This window comes from Lasiodiplodia theobromae, assembly GCF_012971845.1.
Source record: "Lasiodiplodia theobromae strain AM2As chromosome Unknown scaffold_1, whole genome shotgun sequence".
In the NCBI taxonomy this organism is placed as follows: domain Eukaryota; kingdom Fungi; phylum Ascomycota; class Dothideomycetes; order Botryosphaeriales; family Botryosphaeriaceae; genus Lasiodiplodia; species Lasiodiplodia theobromae.
This window is the reverse complement of record NW_023336399.1, coordinates 19478-37820: the sequence shown is the minus strand read 5'-3', so window position 1 is coordinate 37820 and position 18343 is coordinate 19478. Positions and strand designations below refer to the sequence as shown.

Here is an 18343-nt window from a genome sequence, read left to right as displayed (position 1 = left end):
CACGTTTTAATATTTAGATGGTGGCGATTCGTGTCTCGTATAACAGGTGCGAGAGCTCATAAAGGTAATCAGTAGAGAATGTCACGAAGTCGTTGGCCACAAATTAAGTATCAGTCGTTTGGCTGTGAGAGGTTTACAGTGCCAGTATACTAGCTGTAAGCCGTAGGAATTGGAAAGGCATCGACTTTTCTACAGCCATCGACCACATTCGAGGAGGGTGCTGCATTCCGAAATGTTGCTCTGTGCGCAACCCAGCCCCTGCAGGTTACGCCGGTCCCCCCGCCGACAGATGTAGGCATCAACCAGACCCCTGGATCAGCACGTGTGCTTGACAAGGGCATTCCGCCAATCAAAGTCCTCGTCTAAAGCATGCAGCAGGCGACGGACATGAGGCTGGGGATACGATTGCACGTACTCGGCTGGGATGCCTAATGCAGCGTTTTAGAAAAGTCAGGACCCTAGAGACTTGCATGGGCCACAATCCTTCGAACCTCACTATGCAACACCTTGGTTGGTTTTCCCCGGGGCGACTAGACGATAGTATAAAATACGACTACCTGAGTCAATGGAAGCTGTCGCAAGCCACGGAGTTCAGGAGGCGACTAGCTATAAATGCTTTTGCAGGCCCAATTCTATCGTTCGTGCGTAGCCTCGGAGAATTTGTTTGAGCAATGTCCAAGGCCCCTAAAAAGTGGACTCCGGAAGAGGATAGAATTCTTCTGCATCAGATATCGCTCGCCGGTACGTCGTTACCAGGCACACTACACCGGTCCCGACTGTCTAACACCCCCCTAGCCAGCCAAGGAAAAGCAAAGGACTGGACTGCCATTGCTGAAGCGCTCCCCGACCGGAGCAACAAGGATTGCCGGAAGAGATGGTGCAACCACCTCATTGGCGGTCTCCGCAAGGGCGCCTGGGAGCCGAGCGAGGATCAGCGTCTTGCCATTGGTGTCAAGGAGCATGGGCAGCAGTATACCTCACTTGACGAGCAAAGTAATGATATTCGGTCGTACTGACACCCCGTACAGGTGGCCGCTCGTTGCCGAAGAAGTCGGAACTCGCAGCGCAGATCGTGAGTAGCATTCCCAGTTGTCTCTGGCCAACTTTACTGACTGGAAATTAGAATGCGCGAAAAGATGGCATCACTCACTGAACCCGGATCTGGATCACAGCAAGTGGACACAAGAAGAGGTGCGGAGCAACGCCTTCCTCCGAGGAAACAGGGGCTGACCTGCCAAATTTCAGGAGCGAACACTGCTACATGCTGTCGAAAAACACGGACGCGCGTGGAAGGAAATCAAGACAAACTACTTCCCGGGAAGAGCAACCAACAACGTGAAGAACCGGTGAGCGTTCCGTCTCTCCCACGCTGCCTGTAACGCGGTTCCTAATCACAACGCCAAGGTATGTGACATTGACCCGAAGACGAGGATCTCGAGCGGGATCAGACACCATCCAGACATCCCAACGAGCCGGAGATGGCGAAAGCTCGGACGATGAAAGCGAGAACTCGTCGGATGAGCCTGGCGACACGATCGCGGTTCAGCTACCCCAGGCGGAGGCGAACTCGTCGGTAGCACCCCACGACATCATGAATACCACTGCAACCACTCCCTTCGATATTGACATGTTCGCAACAACCGATGCGCCCAGCGTGCAGCCGTTTGGTGCCATAGACGTGCCCATGACATCAGGAGATGCATTCATGTCCATGACAGCCATGGATTTCGATATTCCAATGGATATCCCCGGACTGGATGATTCCTCAGATCTGACAACCACAAGCAGTTCTGCGATTCACAATGGCGATTTGCCTGATCCATCCTCGGTATTTCAATTTGATCCAGAGCGCGATCCACAGGGCCTTCGCCTCGATATGACCTTTGATCCGCAGCCGTCACACCAATTCGTTTTGTCTATCGAGAACCCGTCAATGGAGACGGTCACAGGCGTCATGGGAGTGCTCGTGCATTCGAAGACAAAGTTCCGCATTGAGATGAAGTAGATTTCGTAGAGCGTCTGGTGTTTTGGGAGTTTTGATTTGAGGAATTGGAACTGGCACAGGAAGGACAAGAGCTATCTGCGGCAATAGAAACATCGACATTTAGCATGAGCGCTTCAACATTGCTACGCGGTGACTATCATGATTGGAAACGAATGTGGATAGGAAAGGGAAGTCACTACTCCGTATAAATAGAAATACTGTTTGGCGCGTCACAGCAGCTCTGAATCCGGCAAGACAACCTCGACCAATCCGACCTGGCTCCTGCAGTCCCAGATCTTGCGCAGCCGCAGCCCTGCACGCTCGATGATGTCCTTGAACTCGGCTGGAGTGCGCTCAATGCCGTTGATGATGGACATCATGGCCAAGTCCCGCTGGTGCGAGTACCGCATGTAGTAGCCCCAGTTCGCCGGGAGCGGGGCTGGCGCCGCTGGCAATTCCGAAGTTCCCAGAGTAGTGTTCATCACTTGGTCGCTGTGGTGTGTCAGTATCATCGGCGTGGAAAGTGGACGGAGAGCATGCTCACCAGATCAGAATTCTCGACTTCGGGCCCATGCTTGGGCGGATGGCCGACAATATCTGAACACAGTAGTCATCTGACCAGTCATGGATAATGTAGCGCAGCCAGTACACCTCTGCACCTTGAACTGGGTTCTTGTCGAAGAAGTTGTGCGGAGTGAATGTAACCCTGCCCTCCTGCAGAGCAGAAGGATTCTCCTTGGGCCACACCTCGGACTCCGCTTGCTTCAACACGGGAGCTCGGTCTTGCACGACGAAACGGAGGTTCGGATACAGGTGGGAGAGCTGCATGGAGAAACCGCCGACGCCTCCACCAACGTCGACCACCGTGGCTCGTCCTAGAGAGTCCCACGGGTAGTCTTGCCAACCAGTTAGCCGGGGCATCAGAGAATAAGCTCTGAGGCATATATGACTCACCGTACAGGTGCGCCTTTCCAAACACGCGTCCGCCTCCAAGCATGGCAAGACCAAACACGGCGTGCTCAGGCCGAGGGACCAGCTCCTCGGGAGATTTTCCCGCCACCGCCTTTTCCAATTCTGCGCCAAAGGGACCAGGATACGCGCTGTCAGTCTCGCCGGAACCGCAATTGCCATCCTGAAGGCTTTTGACCGTGACCTTCTCCTCGAGCCACTCCCACCGGGGCTTCGATGTATTGACTGCAGCTTGAAACGCAGTCTGCTTGACGTCGTAGGAGGAGCCCTGTCCGGAAGTGCTAAGGTATCGTGGAAGGTAGTCGGAGGCGCTGTACAAGTCAAGGCCACTGGGAAGAGCCGGATTAGAAAGCAACACTTGAAGTGAGAACGCCGTACAAATACTTACAACAGCAGAATGTATGCCCGGAGTGGCTCATTCCCCACTAATGCCGCGGAGACGTTGTTATTGGCAAACGTGTTTGCAGAGGTTTCGCGGAAGATGTGGAGGGAACAGAGACAACGCAATATGCGGGCTACTAAAGTCAGCTCGACTCGCGTGTAATCAGAGAGAATGGGCCAACGCACATAGCTTTCGAGATTCGATGCCAACCGCAGCAGAAAGAGTGTCGATGTGCACACCTGCAGCAGGGGATGCAGCCAGCAGATCAGGGATACGCTTGTCTGCAGCGATGTGCAAGCACCTTGCTTCGTAGTACTGGGATGACACTTCTAGAAGCCTGCCGCTTGGCTGGCTCACAAGCTCCGTCAGCTTCCCCGCCGCGGAGAGCAATGTCCTTTGCGCATCGAAGAGTCGCTTGTCAGGGACGGTCGAGTCTGTGGCGACGCGCTTGTCGATAGATTCATTCAGCCCCAGAATGGCGTTGATGGACGATTGAATAAGGTTGCCAAGCTGGCGGAGTTCGGAGGCTGCGTTAGAATCCATGCTGAATTTTAGCGAAGCTGACGGTATTGAGAAACTGGAAAAATTAACAAGTCCCAAGAGCAGAATGGGCTTCAGAGTATATCAATTCAAGAGTTGAGACCAGAGTAAGATACTTGGAATGGAAATACAATGGTGGACAACAGGAGCAGTGGTGGTGTGAGTGCACGGGACCGGAGTACTACACTGAGCTCGACCTGTGCAAAGAAATACTGACAGTGCAGCCGCCATCAACACTGCACGTCCAACCAGCAAGCATGGCTAAAGCAGTTTCTCCTCACACGTGGCAGCGAGGCTTCAGGGAGCCTGCGTCGGGTACTCCATGGCAGTGGGGCCCGGACGAAAACGACGGGCCGGAACAGTACGTCACGCCTCCCTCCAAGGAAGTAGTGTCCTCGCCAGTGCACAATGATCTTGGAATCAATGTGCAACGCACATGGCCCACGCTCTACGATGGTACAAACAATCCACATGGAATTCCCGACTGGTGGAAGCCTGCGAGCGAAGTAGATGTGCTCATCTGCGGCGGTGCGTCTACCATCCACTGCATCTGGTATCTTCAAAGCTGACTCTCCTGCAGCCGGACCAAGTGGGCTAGAAGTAGCCCTCAGCCTGGTGAGACAGGGAGTGTCCTTCCGCATTATAGGTGAGCCAAAGCCAACACCAGTTCTACGGCTCCATAGCGTTGACACCAGTACTATGCAGACAAAGCAGAAGGCCCTCTCGACGCGGGCCGCGCAGATGGAGTGCAGCCCCGTTTCTTGGAGATCCTAAACTCATGGGGCCTGGCGAAAGAGGTGGCTGAAGAAGGGCCCATCATCGAACGCACGGCCATCTACAAGGACGGCAAGAAGCTGTGGTTCTCGCGCTCACACCAGTGTGACTCGCGCTACCGTGGTCTGCACATCATCACCCAGGGCCAGGTTGAGCGCATTTACATCCGCGATCTTATGCGCCACCGGGTGCTGGTTGAGCGTAACAGCACGTTAAAGGACTTCCATGTCTCAGAAGACCAGCCATATCCCGTGCAGATGACGCTTAAAAACGAGCGCACCGGCGCCGAGGAGACAATTAAGGCGAAGTTTCTCGTTGGCAGCGATGGAGCGGCCAGCATGATTCGCAAGAAGCTCTCCATTCCTTTTGACGGTATGAGTACCGACATCTACTGGGGGATCATGGATTGTGTTTTCGAGAGTGACTATCCCCACGCTTGGGTGTTTGGGTACGTCTCTTTTGTCATATTTTCTTAGAACGCTACAGCTAAAGGTTGTCAACAGGTCAGTCATTAGCTCCAAGCATGGCGGCTGTGTGATAATTCCGAGAGAAGACGGGTACATCAGGTTGGTGCAGCAATTCAATTCTTGAGTACAGCTGAAGCTTACCAGCAAATAGATTGTACACTCAGCTCGATGTCTCACAGACTGGCCCAATTGCAGCTTCCCGCCAGGCTAAAGACCCGTCGTTTGCCGAAGCAGGTGGCCGTGTTGACGTCCACTCCATCACCCCGGAAGAGGTTCTTGAGCAGGCCAACAGGATCTTTTCTCCTTACAAACTCAGATTTGCCTCTTCACTTAGCTGGTTCGCCGTGTGGAAGAGTATGTTTTGTTGCATTATTGCCCACAAGCACTGCTGATGAGATGACAGTATCTGAGCGAGTGGCGAGAACCTTTTCATCCCCCGATCTCCGTGTGCACCTGGCTGGTGATGCAGGGCAAGTACCAACTGTAGCCCATGCCCCAGAGTATATGCTAATCAAATGTATAGTCATGTTCACAGTGTCATGGGAGCCTTCGGGCTCAATGCTTCCATCATGGACTCGAGCAACCTGGCGTGGAAGATGGGCCTGGTCGCGCAGAACAAAGCCCGTCTCGAGACGCTCATGCCAACCTACAATCTTGAGCGCCGCGAGCATGCCTGCCGCATCATCGAAACCTCTGGCGAGTATCTCCGCTTCGTCTGCGCCACCGACCTCTCCATCGCCAACGTCCGCAACCCCGAAGGTGCTGAAGTGCGCACTGATGGAACTACGACGAACGGAACGACCAAGAACGGCACGATAGCGAATGGTACAGCAACCAACGGCACGAACAAGCCGCAGACCCGCGAAGACGACCTCAAATTCCTGTCTTCCTTCTTCGCCCGCAACGGCCAGTTCCTCCTGGGCGTCGACGCGCCCTTTCACGCCTCCGTCCTCACCCCAGCACAGGCGGAGCAGAAGACAGCCCCACCACTCGCCGTCAACAACGGCGTCCGCGCGCCCAACCCGCGCGTCTGCTTCTCGACCAACGAGACGGGCTACCTGTACGACGTCCTCGCCGGCGCCGCGCGCTTCCACCTCGTGCTGTTCGCGTCCACCCTGGGCGGCCGCGAGGTGCGCAGGCAGCTGTGCCGCTTCGCCGAGAAGGCGCTGAGTCCCGATGGCTTCTACCACCGGTACGGCGGCACCGAGCGGTTCAACTTGGTGCTCGTGGTGAAGCGGCTCCCGTGGGAGATGGACGAGGTTGTGGGAGGGAGTCAGGAGTTGGAGGCTTTGAGGAAGTGTGCGACGGTTGTGTATGATGACCGTGCGCCGGATGAGGATGCTCATACGACGTGGGGCGTGAACCATCGGACTGGCGCACTGGCGATTGTGAGGCCTGATTTGTGGGTTGGGATGGGGGTGCAGCCGGGCGAGGTGGAGAGGGTGGAGGAGTACTTTGGAGGTTTCCTTCTTTCTTGCAAGGCTCGTGAGACTGAGGGTATGTGACCGTGGACGGAGAATGTTGTAGTTAAGTTGTTGAAGTTACGAATCTACTCTTTGCAAAACAAGTCACAGTGCAAACTCCAGGAACATTTCATAGTGATTCAAGACTCGGTTGTTTCTACAGAGAATTACTCGAAAAAAGACAGCATGTCCGGCCAACCATTCTGCACGGCTCCTTTTGTGGCTAATTACTGTTGGAACTATTCCCGTCCAAGTCAACTCAAGAACAGAAAATATTTCAAATGTATTCAAGATTTCCGGACGCATATGCATGACCTAGCAGCCCTTTGGATTTTATTTACGCTGTTAAGTTGGGATTTCTGATGCCCTTTGAAAAATTTGCAGTCGAATTTTACAATCAAATATATCGGCTCATAGTTTATCATGTCTTTAGTGCTTCCAAGGACGATCATGTCTAAATGTGGAAGCATTATAAGGAAGGCGAAGATAAACGGTTCGCATGATTCAGCAAGCAGGCTTGGCGGACCGGAGTGCGCGTAGGCCAGAGTGATGCACATGTGTTATCAGTTGTGACGCCAATTATTGAAATTGATCAATTGTCATTCTGTATCTTACTGTTCTATAACTAACAGAAACGGACTGAGAAGAAATAAATCTGAAGAATGCACAAAATAATCCTCAATCTATGTGTAGGGTAGCGCGGAATATATACCCATTAGCAGGTAACAAACAGCAAAAAGCAAACAAAGAGAGGCGAATATCATGGAATCCACTTGATACTTCGTGAGAATCGTCACAGCCCTGCTTCCAGAATCCGACACGCCTCCTTCAGAGCCGAAGAAACGCTCTCAACCTAAGGGAACCGTTAGTCAGAACGAACAAACCATACAAAGGGAATGGGGGATGGAACTCACATTGTTCGGCGCAAACAAATCAAAGTGATCACCGTTCACATCCAATACCCGTACTTGGCCTCCAACCAATCTCTCCCACACCTTCACAGACTCAATTCTCGCCCCCTCATCACTCAGCCACGGATATGACACACCACAGAGACCCTGTGTATCAAATGTGCGCTTGCACTTCAGCATCACGACAGGGACGTCTGCACCAGCCGGACGCGGCTTGTACCGGCCCAGCAGCTCGGCGTTGCGGCGGAACTGCGCTTCGACGCAGCCACGCGTCTTGGAGGCATTGGCCCCGGCTCCGCGGCCGGCAATATGCGAGATAACGGCCGAAGGGAGAGGCACATGGTCGACGGGGGCGGGCGAGTCAATGAGAACGACGCCCAGGACAGCACGCGGAGAGCGGCTCTGACGGAGCTGCCGGGAGACCTCGAACGCGAGCACGCCGCCGAATGACCAGCCTGTTCGTGGTGTGATTGTCAGCATTTTTTTTTGCCCGGTTTTAGCCTAGAGTGAAAGGGTTTCTGCTTACCGCCAAGGACGATGGGCTCGGTGTGATTCATCAAGCCAGAACGCTCGATGTAGAGGGCCGCCAGATCTTCGAGGCTCTGTATCGCCGTGTCCACACCGAAGAAGTCGAGGGCGAAGATGCCGCGCACACGCCGGTCTAGCGGTGCCAGGCGCGCGTACGGGTTGCACAGCCCGCTCCCGTCGTGGAACAGGTACAGCGGGCTGCTCATCAGCCCGGAGTATCCCGACTGCTGCTGCAGCTCAGCGGGGAACTCGGACACGCCGGGAGGAAAGGTGGGGGGACGATCATTGGAGTCCCTGAGGGATGATGAGAGCGCCGCCGATGATGCCGATGATGACTGCGGCGGCGACGTGCCGATTGCCGCGGGCTTCTCCCCGCCACACACCAGCTCTTGCAGCTGGCGGACGCGCAGAGCGGGCACTGCGGCGTGGCTGTCGTCGCCGAGCTGGATGCCGAAAGTGTTGGCCAGGCCCGTTGCCAGCTCGATAGACAGTAGCGAGTCGACGCCGAGCGAGGCCAGGTCGGCATCTGGGTCGACGTCGTGCAGTGAGAAGCCACATATCTCCCTGCAGAAAGCGTCGAGAGCTTCTACGTCGTTTGAATTGGCCTCGTCGACCGGAGACACGCAGGTGCTGCGGCTGGCGTAAGTCTCGTCCTCGCTAGATTCGGATGGCGTTGGCACTCCTCGCACTTCCCCCGAGGCGCCAGCGATGACCTGCTCAATCTGAAGCAGCGTGGTGCAGTCCTCCAGATCGGCTTTGGATATTCTCAGGTGGGCAAACTCCTGTTGCAACGTTTGCACCAGCTCAATGAACATCAGAGAGTCAATGCCCAGATCATCCAGAGTGCTGTGTGGATCGATCGAGCCTTTGATTCCGCACACCTGAGCAACCTTCTCATGAACTGCACGAGAAGCACTTGGCTGGCTCTTGGGGCGGCTGACAGTGGCCAGAACCGGGGCACGAGGGGTATGGCTTGGTCTGGCTGCCTCCAAAGGTCTCTGTATGGCGCGGGCGAGGTGAGCCTGGAACGCCTTCAGACGAAGCCGCTTGAAATGCATGCCATGTACTGCAGCCAACACCTTCCCGGTGTCGTCGAGCGCATATGCGTCACCAATGATGTCGTCGTGGCATTCGACAAGGCTGCAGTAGACACTCATTTCCTGCCCGTATATCGCCATGTTGTTGGCTGGAACCGTGACGCGCTCTACCTGGACGCAGATGCAAGCCTCGTCCGGTCTGATTTTACTGTTGGCGATGAAGCCTGCTGCATGGAGAAGAGTATCGGTGAATGCAGGCGGGCAGACGAAGCCTGGCACCCCCTCCTGAGGCAGCTGGAAACTTCCATATCCCTCGAGGCCGGATGTCGTGATGCTGATCTCCTTGAGCGAGAGATACGGACCGGAGTAGGAGACTACGCGGGGGAAAACCACCTCGTAGATGATCCGCGACGAGAACCTGTCTGCTAATTGAGCCGATGCCCGCTGCCGCTTGATGTACGCTGCTCTGCGTGTGAATTCCTTCTCGATGGCCGCGTCAGTCACGTCTGCCGCTGTCCCCGAGCAATGCGGACTGCTGCTGTCTGATTTCACTTGGAACGCGCTGCCATCTGCACCAATGCTGGTGAAAACGCTGTAATCTGCGTCATCTGTGTATACAAGGGGCCTCTCGAAGGTGATGTCCGTGAGCTCGTGGAAAGCCCGTTGGGATTCGCCTTGTCGTGAAGAGTTCAGTGCCTCGAGTGCCAACTCAATGTAAACCGAGGCCGGGCAAAGTGGCGATCCGCCTACTGAATGTGCCTTGATGAAATCCTGCAAGTCCGACACCTTGGCTTCAAATGTGGCGACGCCTGCATTGTCGCGAGTGTGGTTTCCGTTTAGGAATTTGAATGGAGACTCGGATGGACGAGAGTCTTCAGTCATGCCCGTAAGACTACTGCTGATTGGTTCCTTGTATGGAACTACAAACGTCGATAGCGAGAGGGGATATCGTGGAATGTCATCCAAAAACGTTGCACCTGCGCCACGATATACCTCTCGCCACCGGATCGACTGCCTTTGCAGATGCAGTGAACTCAGAGCGGAGCTGAGGCTGACCCATGGCTTCTCGGTGGGCTTGAGTGAAGGGAAAAAGGAGGCTTCCATGGTCTTGAGGGTCGACTTTGCCATGGGAAGAGCTGTTATCCGTGTATTAGCTTTAGTCTGTGTTGTGAAAGGACTGGAACTTACTGGTTGCTGCGGGGCCAATTTCCAAGAATACCGTGTTGCGGTCATCCATTGCCCCAGCCACGCAGCCGAGTGCTGCCTCGAACTCGACCGGATTGCGCGTGTGGTTGGCAAGGTACTCCGCATTGATGTCATCAGCCTGCAAAAGCTTGCCGAGACAGCTTGAGGCCACTGGAATATTGGGAACGCTGACAGTGACTTTAGACGCAGCCTGCGTGTACTTGGACATTATTGGATCCATGGCGGCGGAATGGAAACCGTAGGGGACGGCAAGCTGTTTGGCTCTGATGCCGGCTGACTTGCAGAAAGCCACGAGGTCCTTGAGCTGGTCCAGCGGCCCGGCAACAACGCAATCGCTGGTGCTGTTCTTGCATGCAACGGTGATTGAACACAGTCGAGCGTTCTGTTCAGAAAGGAGAGCCTGCATCTTTGCTGTAGGGATGTTGCAGGCCACCATACCCGAAACAGCGGGAGCGCACAGCTCGGTCATCAACTTCGCTCGCGTGGCCAGGAGGAGCAGGGAATCACGCATTGACAATGCACCTGAGATGGCCAGGGCTGCGAACTCTCCAACACTGTGACATATTAGCGTCTTGCCTATATGGTCTTGGGTGCTCTGAGATGTTACCTGTGCCCAATCAGCATGTCTGGCTGCACGCCCCACGACATCCACAGCTTGGCCAGGGAATACTCCAGGACAAAGCAGGCGCACTGTGCCACGACAACCTGTAACTTCTCGTCGAGCTTGCCGAATCTCCCGTCGTCGTCCCCAATGAGCGTTTCAACACTTGGGAAGCCCGCGTCAGTCAGGACGCTGTTGCACAGAAGTACTTGTTCGGCGAAGACTGGAGCTGTCGACAGCAGCTCCGCACCCATGCCCGGGTAGACGGCACCCTGTCCCGAGAAGACAAACACATTGGCGCTTCCATGTGGGGGCGGCGACCACCGGCTCGGGCATTCTGCTTGCTGCAACTTCCGCAGCAGCTCGTCTGGGGAGCTTCCCGTGACTGAGATGCGATACATGTCGTATTCCCGCCTTCTGGCATTTGCAGACCAGCAGAGGTTGGTGGGATTGCTCTTGGCAGTGCTCCTGCCGATGTACTCGCAATAGGCCTCTCGCAGCCGTTCCAAAGCATCCGAGGTCTTGGCTGAGATGTTGAGGACATGGCAGGAACGAGCAGGTGAGACGTTCCGGTGCGGTGGCGCTTGGTACTCCTCAACTATCAAGGCTGCGTTGGAGCCTGCAGCGCCGAAGTTGTTAAGAAGTGCTCGTCGGGGTGAATGGCCAGGGGCCTGCCATGGGCGAGCTGTGGTGGGAACGACAATATTGTGCTGTTCAATGGTCGCCAGACGGGGGTTGAGTGTCTTGAACGAGGCTTGCGGTGGGATCTGTTTCTGCTGCATCATGAGAAGCAGCTTTGACAGCCCCGCAGCACCAGAAGCTGCTTCGCAGTGGCCCATGTTGCCCTTTATCGACGACAGGAAGAGGGGGTTCGTTGGTGATCGCGACGGTCCAAATGCGGCCTGCAGACTGCTTACTTCTGCAAAATCTCCCGCTTGTGTGCCAGTTCCATGCGCCTCGACGACGCTGATAGTGCTAGGGTCAATCTTCGTCTTGTTGAATAATTGTTTGAAGAGGCGAGCTTGCGTTTCCGCATCCGGGTGCGTGATAGACTTGGCAGTTCCACACTGGTTGACCTCAATGCCCCGGATGACGCCATGGATGCGGTCTCCCTCAGCAACCGCGTCCGAGAACCGTTTGAGCACGAACAGTCCACAGCCCTCGGCGCGACAGTATCCGTCTGCAGACGCATCCCATGGCTTGCATTGTCCCGTTGGGCTGAGAAAGTGTGCGCGAGAAAGACCGAGGTACATCTGAATACATCAGCAAATGCATGGCAGCGGGATGGTGGTGATTGAGGCTTACATCGGGACTGGAGATGACGTTGACGCCTCCTACAAGCGCTGAGCTACAGTCGCCAGCCTGTAGAGCTCTGCATGCCTGGTAGAGCGCCACTGCCGAGGAGGAGCACGCTGTATCGATGACCACGGAGGGACCCTTCAGCTGGAACGCGTACGAGATACGCCCACTGAGAAATGCCCGCAGCGTTCCTGCGGAGATTAAGCCAGCTGTCAGTCAAGGGGAGAGCTGTGTTGGTTACACACCTGGGCTGTAGTAGACGTCAATATCATCGCGTGTGTTGTCTGTGTAGTCTCCGGTGGCAACGCCAACGTACACGCCCATGCTGTCTCGGCAGAAAGACTCAGTGGCATCCGGAGAGTACCCTGCGTCCTCCAGTGCATCGAGGGCTGCAAGTAGAAGAAGACGTTGTTGGGGATCCATCGACTTGGCCTCTCGTGGCGAGATCTGGAAGAAGCCGTTGTCAAACTCGAACGGATTCACCAGAAAATTGCCGTGTTTAGAGCTGAGCTTCCGCGTCGCCTGCTTCCTATCGGCATCCTTCTCGTAGTAGTCAGAGATTTGAAATCGAGATGCCGGTATCTGAATACTGGTCAGCACGAACCATACCAGCCAATGCAGGGAAAGGAATTTACCTCTTGCAAAGCACTCAGACCTTTCTCTAGAGTATCCCATAGCTCCGCCGTTCCTTTGCCGCGTGGAAAGTTGGCACTCATGCCCACAATTGCGATGTCGTTCGGTGATGGCGCTGACTCGACGTTCGAAATTCCATCCGCGATGCGCAGGCGGTCGCAGCTCTTGTTCTCTTTGAGAGCCCTCAAGAGAGACTTTGCATTTGGTCCCAAGGCCAGGATTCGGTACGACAGATTGATGTCTTCATCCAGCCTCGCATTCGCGAAGGATACCAGTTTTTGTGATGCCAACCACCAATCAACAGGTCGGACGAGTATGCTCTGCAACGCAGCTTCCAACAGGGAAACCCCATGACCCGCTGCATTCAGGTACTCTCCATCACACGTCGAGCGGACCGGTACCTGCAGTGCTTCCCAGGCAGGGAAGTTGATTCCCCGCCGCTGGACGTCATCCAGGACCTGTCTCTGGGTGTCGTGCAGTACAGGCCCGCCATGATAATATCCGTGTACATTCGCAGGGAGAGAGGGTGTGGATTTGGGGAGGCTGTTTGCCCTGAAATCATCCAAGGCTGTGCCAGGCCCGGTAAGAGAAAATGCTTTCTCGGAAAGGACCGCCGCGATGCGTATGGGAGGAGTTTGGTTTCGCTGCGGACGTCAGCGGCTCTTCTTACCTTGCCTAGGTGTGGGTCGGGACTTACTGCCTTGTTGTACTCATTCACCAGACCTTCCAGCTCGTGTGCCGGCATCCCCAGCACCGTCAAAGACCAGGAACTACCATCCCGAGAACCGCCTATCACGCACCGGCAGAAAAGGCCATTTCGAAGGCCAATCCAGAAGGAGAGGCGGTATGCATGCACAGCCGTGTCCACAAAGTCGGGAGATCTTGGAGACAGACTTGAAGCGGTGACAATCGCTGCAAGGACGCCGGAGCAAAATCCGCTGGTTTCCACCAGTTCAGGAGGAGAGTTGAGTGCTGATTCGTAGGCAATGAATTCGAGCATCTGATGAATGAACAGGGTCGTTCCTTGCACCACCGGATTCGAGCACAGTCTAGAAGGGGGATCGACAAGGCTCTCTGGTGTGTTGAAGGATGACCGCATGTCATCGGGCAGGCTTCTCTTGTCATTGTCGTCAAGAGTATCGAGCTCGGTGATGAGCGCTTCGTGGCAAGCCTTGAGGAATGAGTTTGCCGTGTGTGACGATGCCAGGATATCCCCAGTCCGGGTGTTGACGTGGTCAGGGCCAAAAGAACTGGAGCCTTGACCAGCAAAGAGGAGAATGTCCCGGTACACCATTGTTGAAATTGAGACTTGTGTAGTATGGACGGGAATGTTGAGCTCGGTGTGCGAGTGGAAGACGAAAAGGACACAATTATAGGCAAAGCCACGCACGCCTCGCCTCCCACTTTCCGCTTGTAGAGATATGGTCTTGTGTCAGGGAACGTTTCGTATCAGATACCGTCTTGGTACAATGACCATCCACTTAAGCACTGGAGAATACTATTCTCCAGGGCTTCAGAACGGGCCTGGTAGCCTTTTACCACCGAGGACATAGAGCATAGCTCAAACTGCTGTTTTCTTACAGACGCAAGGCTCGGATTCATCATCTCCGATAATGCTGACTGTGGCGTAAAGGATTGCGAGGCTGAGGCAGGCGGTGTCAACTTGCACAACGGCACGGACCCGCGTATGTTCATGTACTCCGGCCCCAACGCATTGCTCCAAGAGGATGTTGAGCCGCTGAACCGAAATTCTGATATGGGGTTCTCTGGATATAGGCCTTGCGGCTGCCTTGTGCCTTCCGTAGAACCAAGTGTTGACCACTGACTTCGTTGTTCTGGCTCACAACACAAACATCAACTTCTGAATTATGGGCAGCCTAGAAGATCCACGACTCAAACGGGCTAGATTCAGTCCTGTCACGCCACACCCCCAGGATTTGGAAGAGGACACCATTCGGTCTCTGCCAGACCTCATCGAATTCAATGCCAAGACCAACCCGGACCACATCTTCTGCATCCAGGCAGAGGCCAGACCACCTTCAGCCAGCGGAACACAATTCGGGACACGCCAAATTACCTTCAGAGATCTGAAATACGCTGTTGATGCTTGTTCCGAATGGCTGGTAGAGAATGTTGGACAATCTCGAATCCAAGACTCTCGACCGGTTGCTCTGTACATTGAAAGTGACGTTGGTCTCTTCATCTATCTTGCCGCACTTCTGGCAGCAGGAATTCCGGTATGGGTACCACAGTCCCCACCTTTGTCACAGTGCTAATATATGCCGCAGGCACTGCTTCTATCGGCCAGGCTCAGTACAGCGAGCGTCCATCATCTTCTAAAGGAAACGAATGCGCAATCCATTCTGCTGTCCAAGCGGACGGAGCATACTATCGCAGCCGATGTTAAAGAAATTGCCGAAATAATCCGCATTCAGCCTTACACTGCCTTCCTGCAGTCCTCCCCCAATGATGAACGCGCCCCGACCAACAACATGTTGCGGCGGACCCCAGCTCGCGAGCACGATTGTAACGCGCTGATACTTCATTCGTCGGGAACAACTGGGCTACCAAAGCCCATCCGACTTGCTCATCGCTACCTCCTTGGATATGCGGCGTGCCACCTCTTTCCAGCGGATGAGGCCATTGATTGGTGTAATCTGTCCACATTACCTCTGTACCATGGCTTCGGCTTGCTGGCCCCATGCCTCAGCCTGTCAATTGGGATGACATGCTGTTTTCCACCGTCATCAACCATCCCAGCCGCACACTCAACCCTGGAGCTTCTTGAAACGTTCAAGGCAGGGTCACTCATGACAGTGCCCAGTATCCTGGAAGACATTGTGAACCTGGCTCCGGCGGAACTTGCTTCCGGCTTTGCTCTCCTCAAACCCCTCAGCTTCGTTGCGGTTGGCGGTGGTCCTCTTAAACCCGAGGTCGGCGAGGCTCTTGTGGCAGGAGGAGTCAACGTGCTCAATCACTACGGTGCCACTGAGATTGGTGCCATTGCCCCGATCTTCCGGCCGGGCGCGGACTACGACTGGAGATACCTGCGTCTACGGAACGACTTGGGTCTTGAGCTCCAGCAAGCCAGCTCAGAAGGTGTTCCAGAACACGAAATGAGGTACAGACTTGTTGGCTATCCCATTGGCTGGAACAGGCCTTTCTACATCCAAGACGAGATCTTGAAAAGGCCTGGTTCCAAGCACGTCGAGGTGAAGATCCTTGGCAGGCAAGACGACTTGATCGTGCTCAAAACGGGAGAGAAGGTGTCTCCTCAGGGCATCGAAGAACTTTTAATGAAGGACCCATCCATCAAAACTGCTGTATGTGTCGGCCAAGGCAGGTTCGAGCTGGCAGTCCTCATTGAGCCATCAAGCACAGCGCCTGCAGATGAAGACCAACTGGTTGAGCATGTGTGGCAACTCGTGTGCCTGGCCAATCGCACCGTGGACCAGCATGCACAGATCTCCTCCAAACACGCAGTCATTATCAAACCCTCTCACAAGGTGATTCCACGATCCGACAAAGGGTCGGTGATGCGCAAAGAGGTCCATGATCTATTCGAGCAGGAGATCAATGCAGCCTATGAAGCCTTGGATCTGGAGTCATTCGCATCTTCGGCAGCTCTGAACACGGAAAACCTGGAAGACGGCATCATTTCCTTGATAGGGACAGTTCTGGGCCAGGATGTCTGGTTCCGATCCGAAGATGATCTATTCGAGCTTGGCATGAATTCTTTGCAAGCCACCCGCCTTGCGCGTTTCTTAAATTCTTCCCTCAGCAAACTCCTACCACGAGATCGAGAAGATGTCCGCATTGCAGCTCCCTTCATATACCAACACCCATCGGTATCATCGCTGGCCAAAGCAATCCATGCAGCGCTGTCGAGCAGGAGTGAAGATGTTGCAGACATGCAGGACCGGACAATCCAGATGCAGACTCTGGCCGACGAGCTGGTCGAAGAGATTCGCAGTGACCAGCCCAGAAACAGAATCGCCTTTGATTTTGTTGACAACAGTAGTGTTCATTACAAAGTTGTTCTTTTGACCGGGTCCACCGGAAATCTTGGCTGCCACATGCTCGGACGACTGGTCAGAATGCGTCAAATCACGCGCATCATCTGCCTGAACCGGGTAAAACCGGGTGGATCCGTGTCTGATCTGAGGGAGCGCCAGGAGCAGGTCAACGCTGCTGCCGGCATCGTCCTGAATTCGGAAGCGTGGGACAAGATCGAGTTCGTTGCCGCCAACACGCAGGCGCCCGACCTCGGACTCACGCAGGAGCAGCGTACGCAGCTCGCTCGCACCGTCACCCATGTCGTGCATCTGGCGTGGCCAATGGACTTCAACAGGAAGCTCCACAGCTTCAAGCCCCAGCTGCAGGCGCTAAAAGCGCTCGTCAGCTTGTGTCGCGATGCACACCACGCCCGAGGGGGCAAATTCAACCCGAGACTCGTGTTTGCTTCTTCCATTGCTGTCGTCAGGCACTACCCGGATCTCACCGGAAGCTCGGTGGTTCCAGAAGAGCGGTTGCCGGACCCGCGCGTTGCAGCGGCCATAGGATATGCGGAAGCCAAGTGGGTGTGCGAAGAATTTCTCTTCCGAGTGGGGCAGATGTACGCTGACGAGGTAACTCCGATGGTTGTTCGTATCGGTCAGCTGAGCGGTCCTGAACGGGAAGGCATCTGGAAGACGGAGGAACACGTCCCCGCCCTCGTGAAGGCGTCTCAAATGATATCCGCGTTCCCAAACCTGAAAGGGGTATGTCCAACTCCCACAGTCTTTTGCCGCCATTCTCTAACTGGGCGCAGAATTTTTCGTGGCTTCCAGTCGACCGCGCAGCAGCAGCTCTGTCTGACATCGTCTTGCAGGACCAGCAGATGCCAAACCGTTTCTACCACCTTGAGAATCCCATTCGCCAACCGCTGGCCGATGTAGGCACCTTTGTCATTGATGAATTAAAGCTCCAACAGAAGAGACCCATTCCATTTGAGAGCTGGCTGGAACAGGTGGCCGCGACAGGCTATGCCTCCAGCCTCATCAACTTCTTCCAGAACGAGTTCCGGAGTCTCGCTGATGGATCTACTGCACTGGAAACGAGTGCTTCGAGAAAGGCATCTCTTTACCTATGGGGAGAAAGTGGAATAGGTAAGGATCTCGTGGTGGAGTATATTCGCAGGTGGAAGAAGCTGGGATTTCTTACGTAGATGATGATTGCTCTCGCCACATTTCAATTAAATGATCATTCATTGCCTTCACAAACTTGTTCGTAATACGTACTTACCTAACGAATAAGATGAAACAACAATACGAAGTCTTCTCACAGACTACAGTACCGCAAGGAAACAACACAAGGATCGTTGACCACAACTGTCTGTCCCCTGACTTGTCTGAGAACAGTGACCAACGCTTTAACATCCAACTCCGGTGCATCTCTATATCCCACCTGGAAATGTTTAAATCAATTTGGTTGTCGAAGAAGCTTTCCGTTGATTCTCGTACCTACTTTACAACCTTCAAATCACGAAAGCATTCTAGGTATTGATTTAT

General features: G+C 54.5%; 5 protein-coding genes across 5 annotated transcripts; 3 read left to right on the top strand and 2 right to left on the bottom strand.

Moving 5' to 3' along the window:
* Positions 1 to 671: 671 nt before the first annotated feature.
* Positions 672 to 2005, top strand: LTHEOB_14 (SANT domain DNA binding protein; the record flags this gene model as incomplete). Its single annotated transcript, XM_035510096.1, has 6 exons — positions 672 to 741; positions 796 to 970; positions 1029 to 1072; positions 1124 to 1191; positions 1246 to 1346; positions 1405 to 2005. 6 exons carry the CDS (start codon positions 672 to 674, stop codon positions 2003 to 2005), a joined length of 1059 nt encoding a protein of 352 aa, XP_035372016.1.
* A 209-nt stretch (positions 2006 to 2214) lies between these two features.
* Positions 2215 to 3878, bottom strand: LTHEOB_13 (O-methyltransferase; the record flags this gene model as incomplete). Its single annotated transcript, XM_035509928.1, has 5 exons — positions 2215 to 2476; positions 2529 to 2880; positions 2939 to 3282; positions 3342 to 3468; positions 3521 to 3878. The coding sequence occupies 5 exons, from the start codon at positions 3876 to 3878 to the stop codon at positions 2215 to 2217; spliced, it is 1443 nt and encodes a 480-aa protein (XP_035372015.1).
* A 254-nt stretch (positions 3879 to 4132) lies between these two features.
* On the top strand, positions 4133 to 6621 carry LTHEOB_12 (Monooxygenase FAD-binding protein; the record flags this gene model as incomplete). Its single annotated transcript, XM_035508817.1, has 6 exons — positions 4133 to 4403; positions 4456 to 4521; positions 4581 to 5097; positions 5153 to 5215; positions 5268 to 5453; positions 5640 to 6621. The coding sequence occupies 6 exons, from the start codon at positions 4133 to 4135 to the stop codon at positions 6619 to 6621; spliced, it is 2085 nt and encodes a 694-aa protein (XP_035372014.1).
* Positions 6622 to 7372: 751 nt separating this feature from the next.
* LTHEOB_11 (Sterigmatocystin biosynthesis polyketide synthase) lies at positions 7373 to 14088 on the bottom strand (the record flags this gene model as incomplete). The annotated part of the gene is made up of 9 exons (XM_035507706.1): positions 7373 to 7432; positions 7494 to 7945; positions 8017 to 10191; positions 10244 to 10815; positions 10869 to 12115; positions 12168 to 12352; positions 12407 to 12743; positions 12797 to 13438; positions 13492 to 14088. The coding sequence occupies 9 exons, from the start codon at positions 14086 to 14088 to the stop codon at positions 7373 to 7375; spliced, it is 6267 nt and encodes a 2088-aa protein (XP_035372013.1).
* Positions 14089 to 14662: 574 nt separating this feature from the next.
* On the top strand, positions 14663 to 18000 carry LTHEOB_10 (AMP-dependent synthetase/ligase; the record flags this gene model as incomplete). Its single annotated transcript, XM_035506595.1, has 3 exons — positions 14663 to 15031; positions 15083 to 17554; positions 17605 to 18000. The coding sequence occupies 3 exons, from the start codon at positions 14663 to 14665 to the stop codon at positions 17998 to 18000; spliced, it is 3237 nt and encodes a 1078-aa protein (XP_035372012.1).
* Between the last annotated feature and the right edge of the window lie 343 nt (positions 18001 to 18343).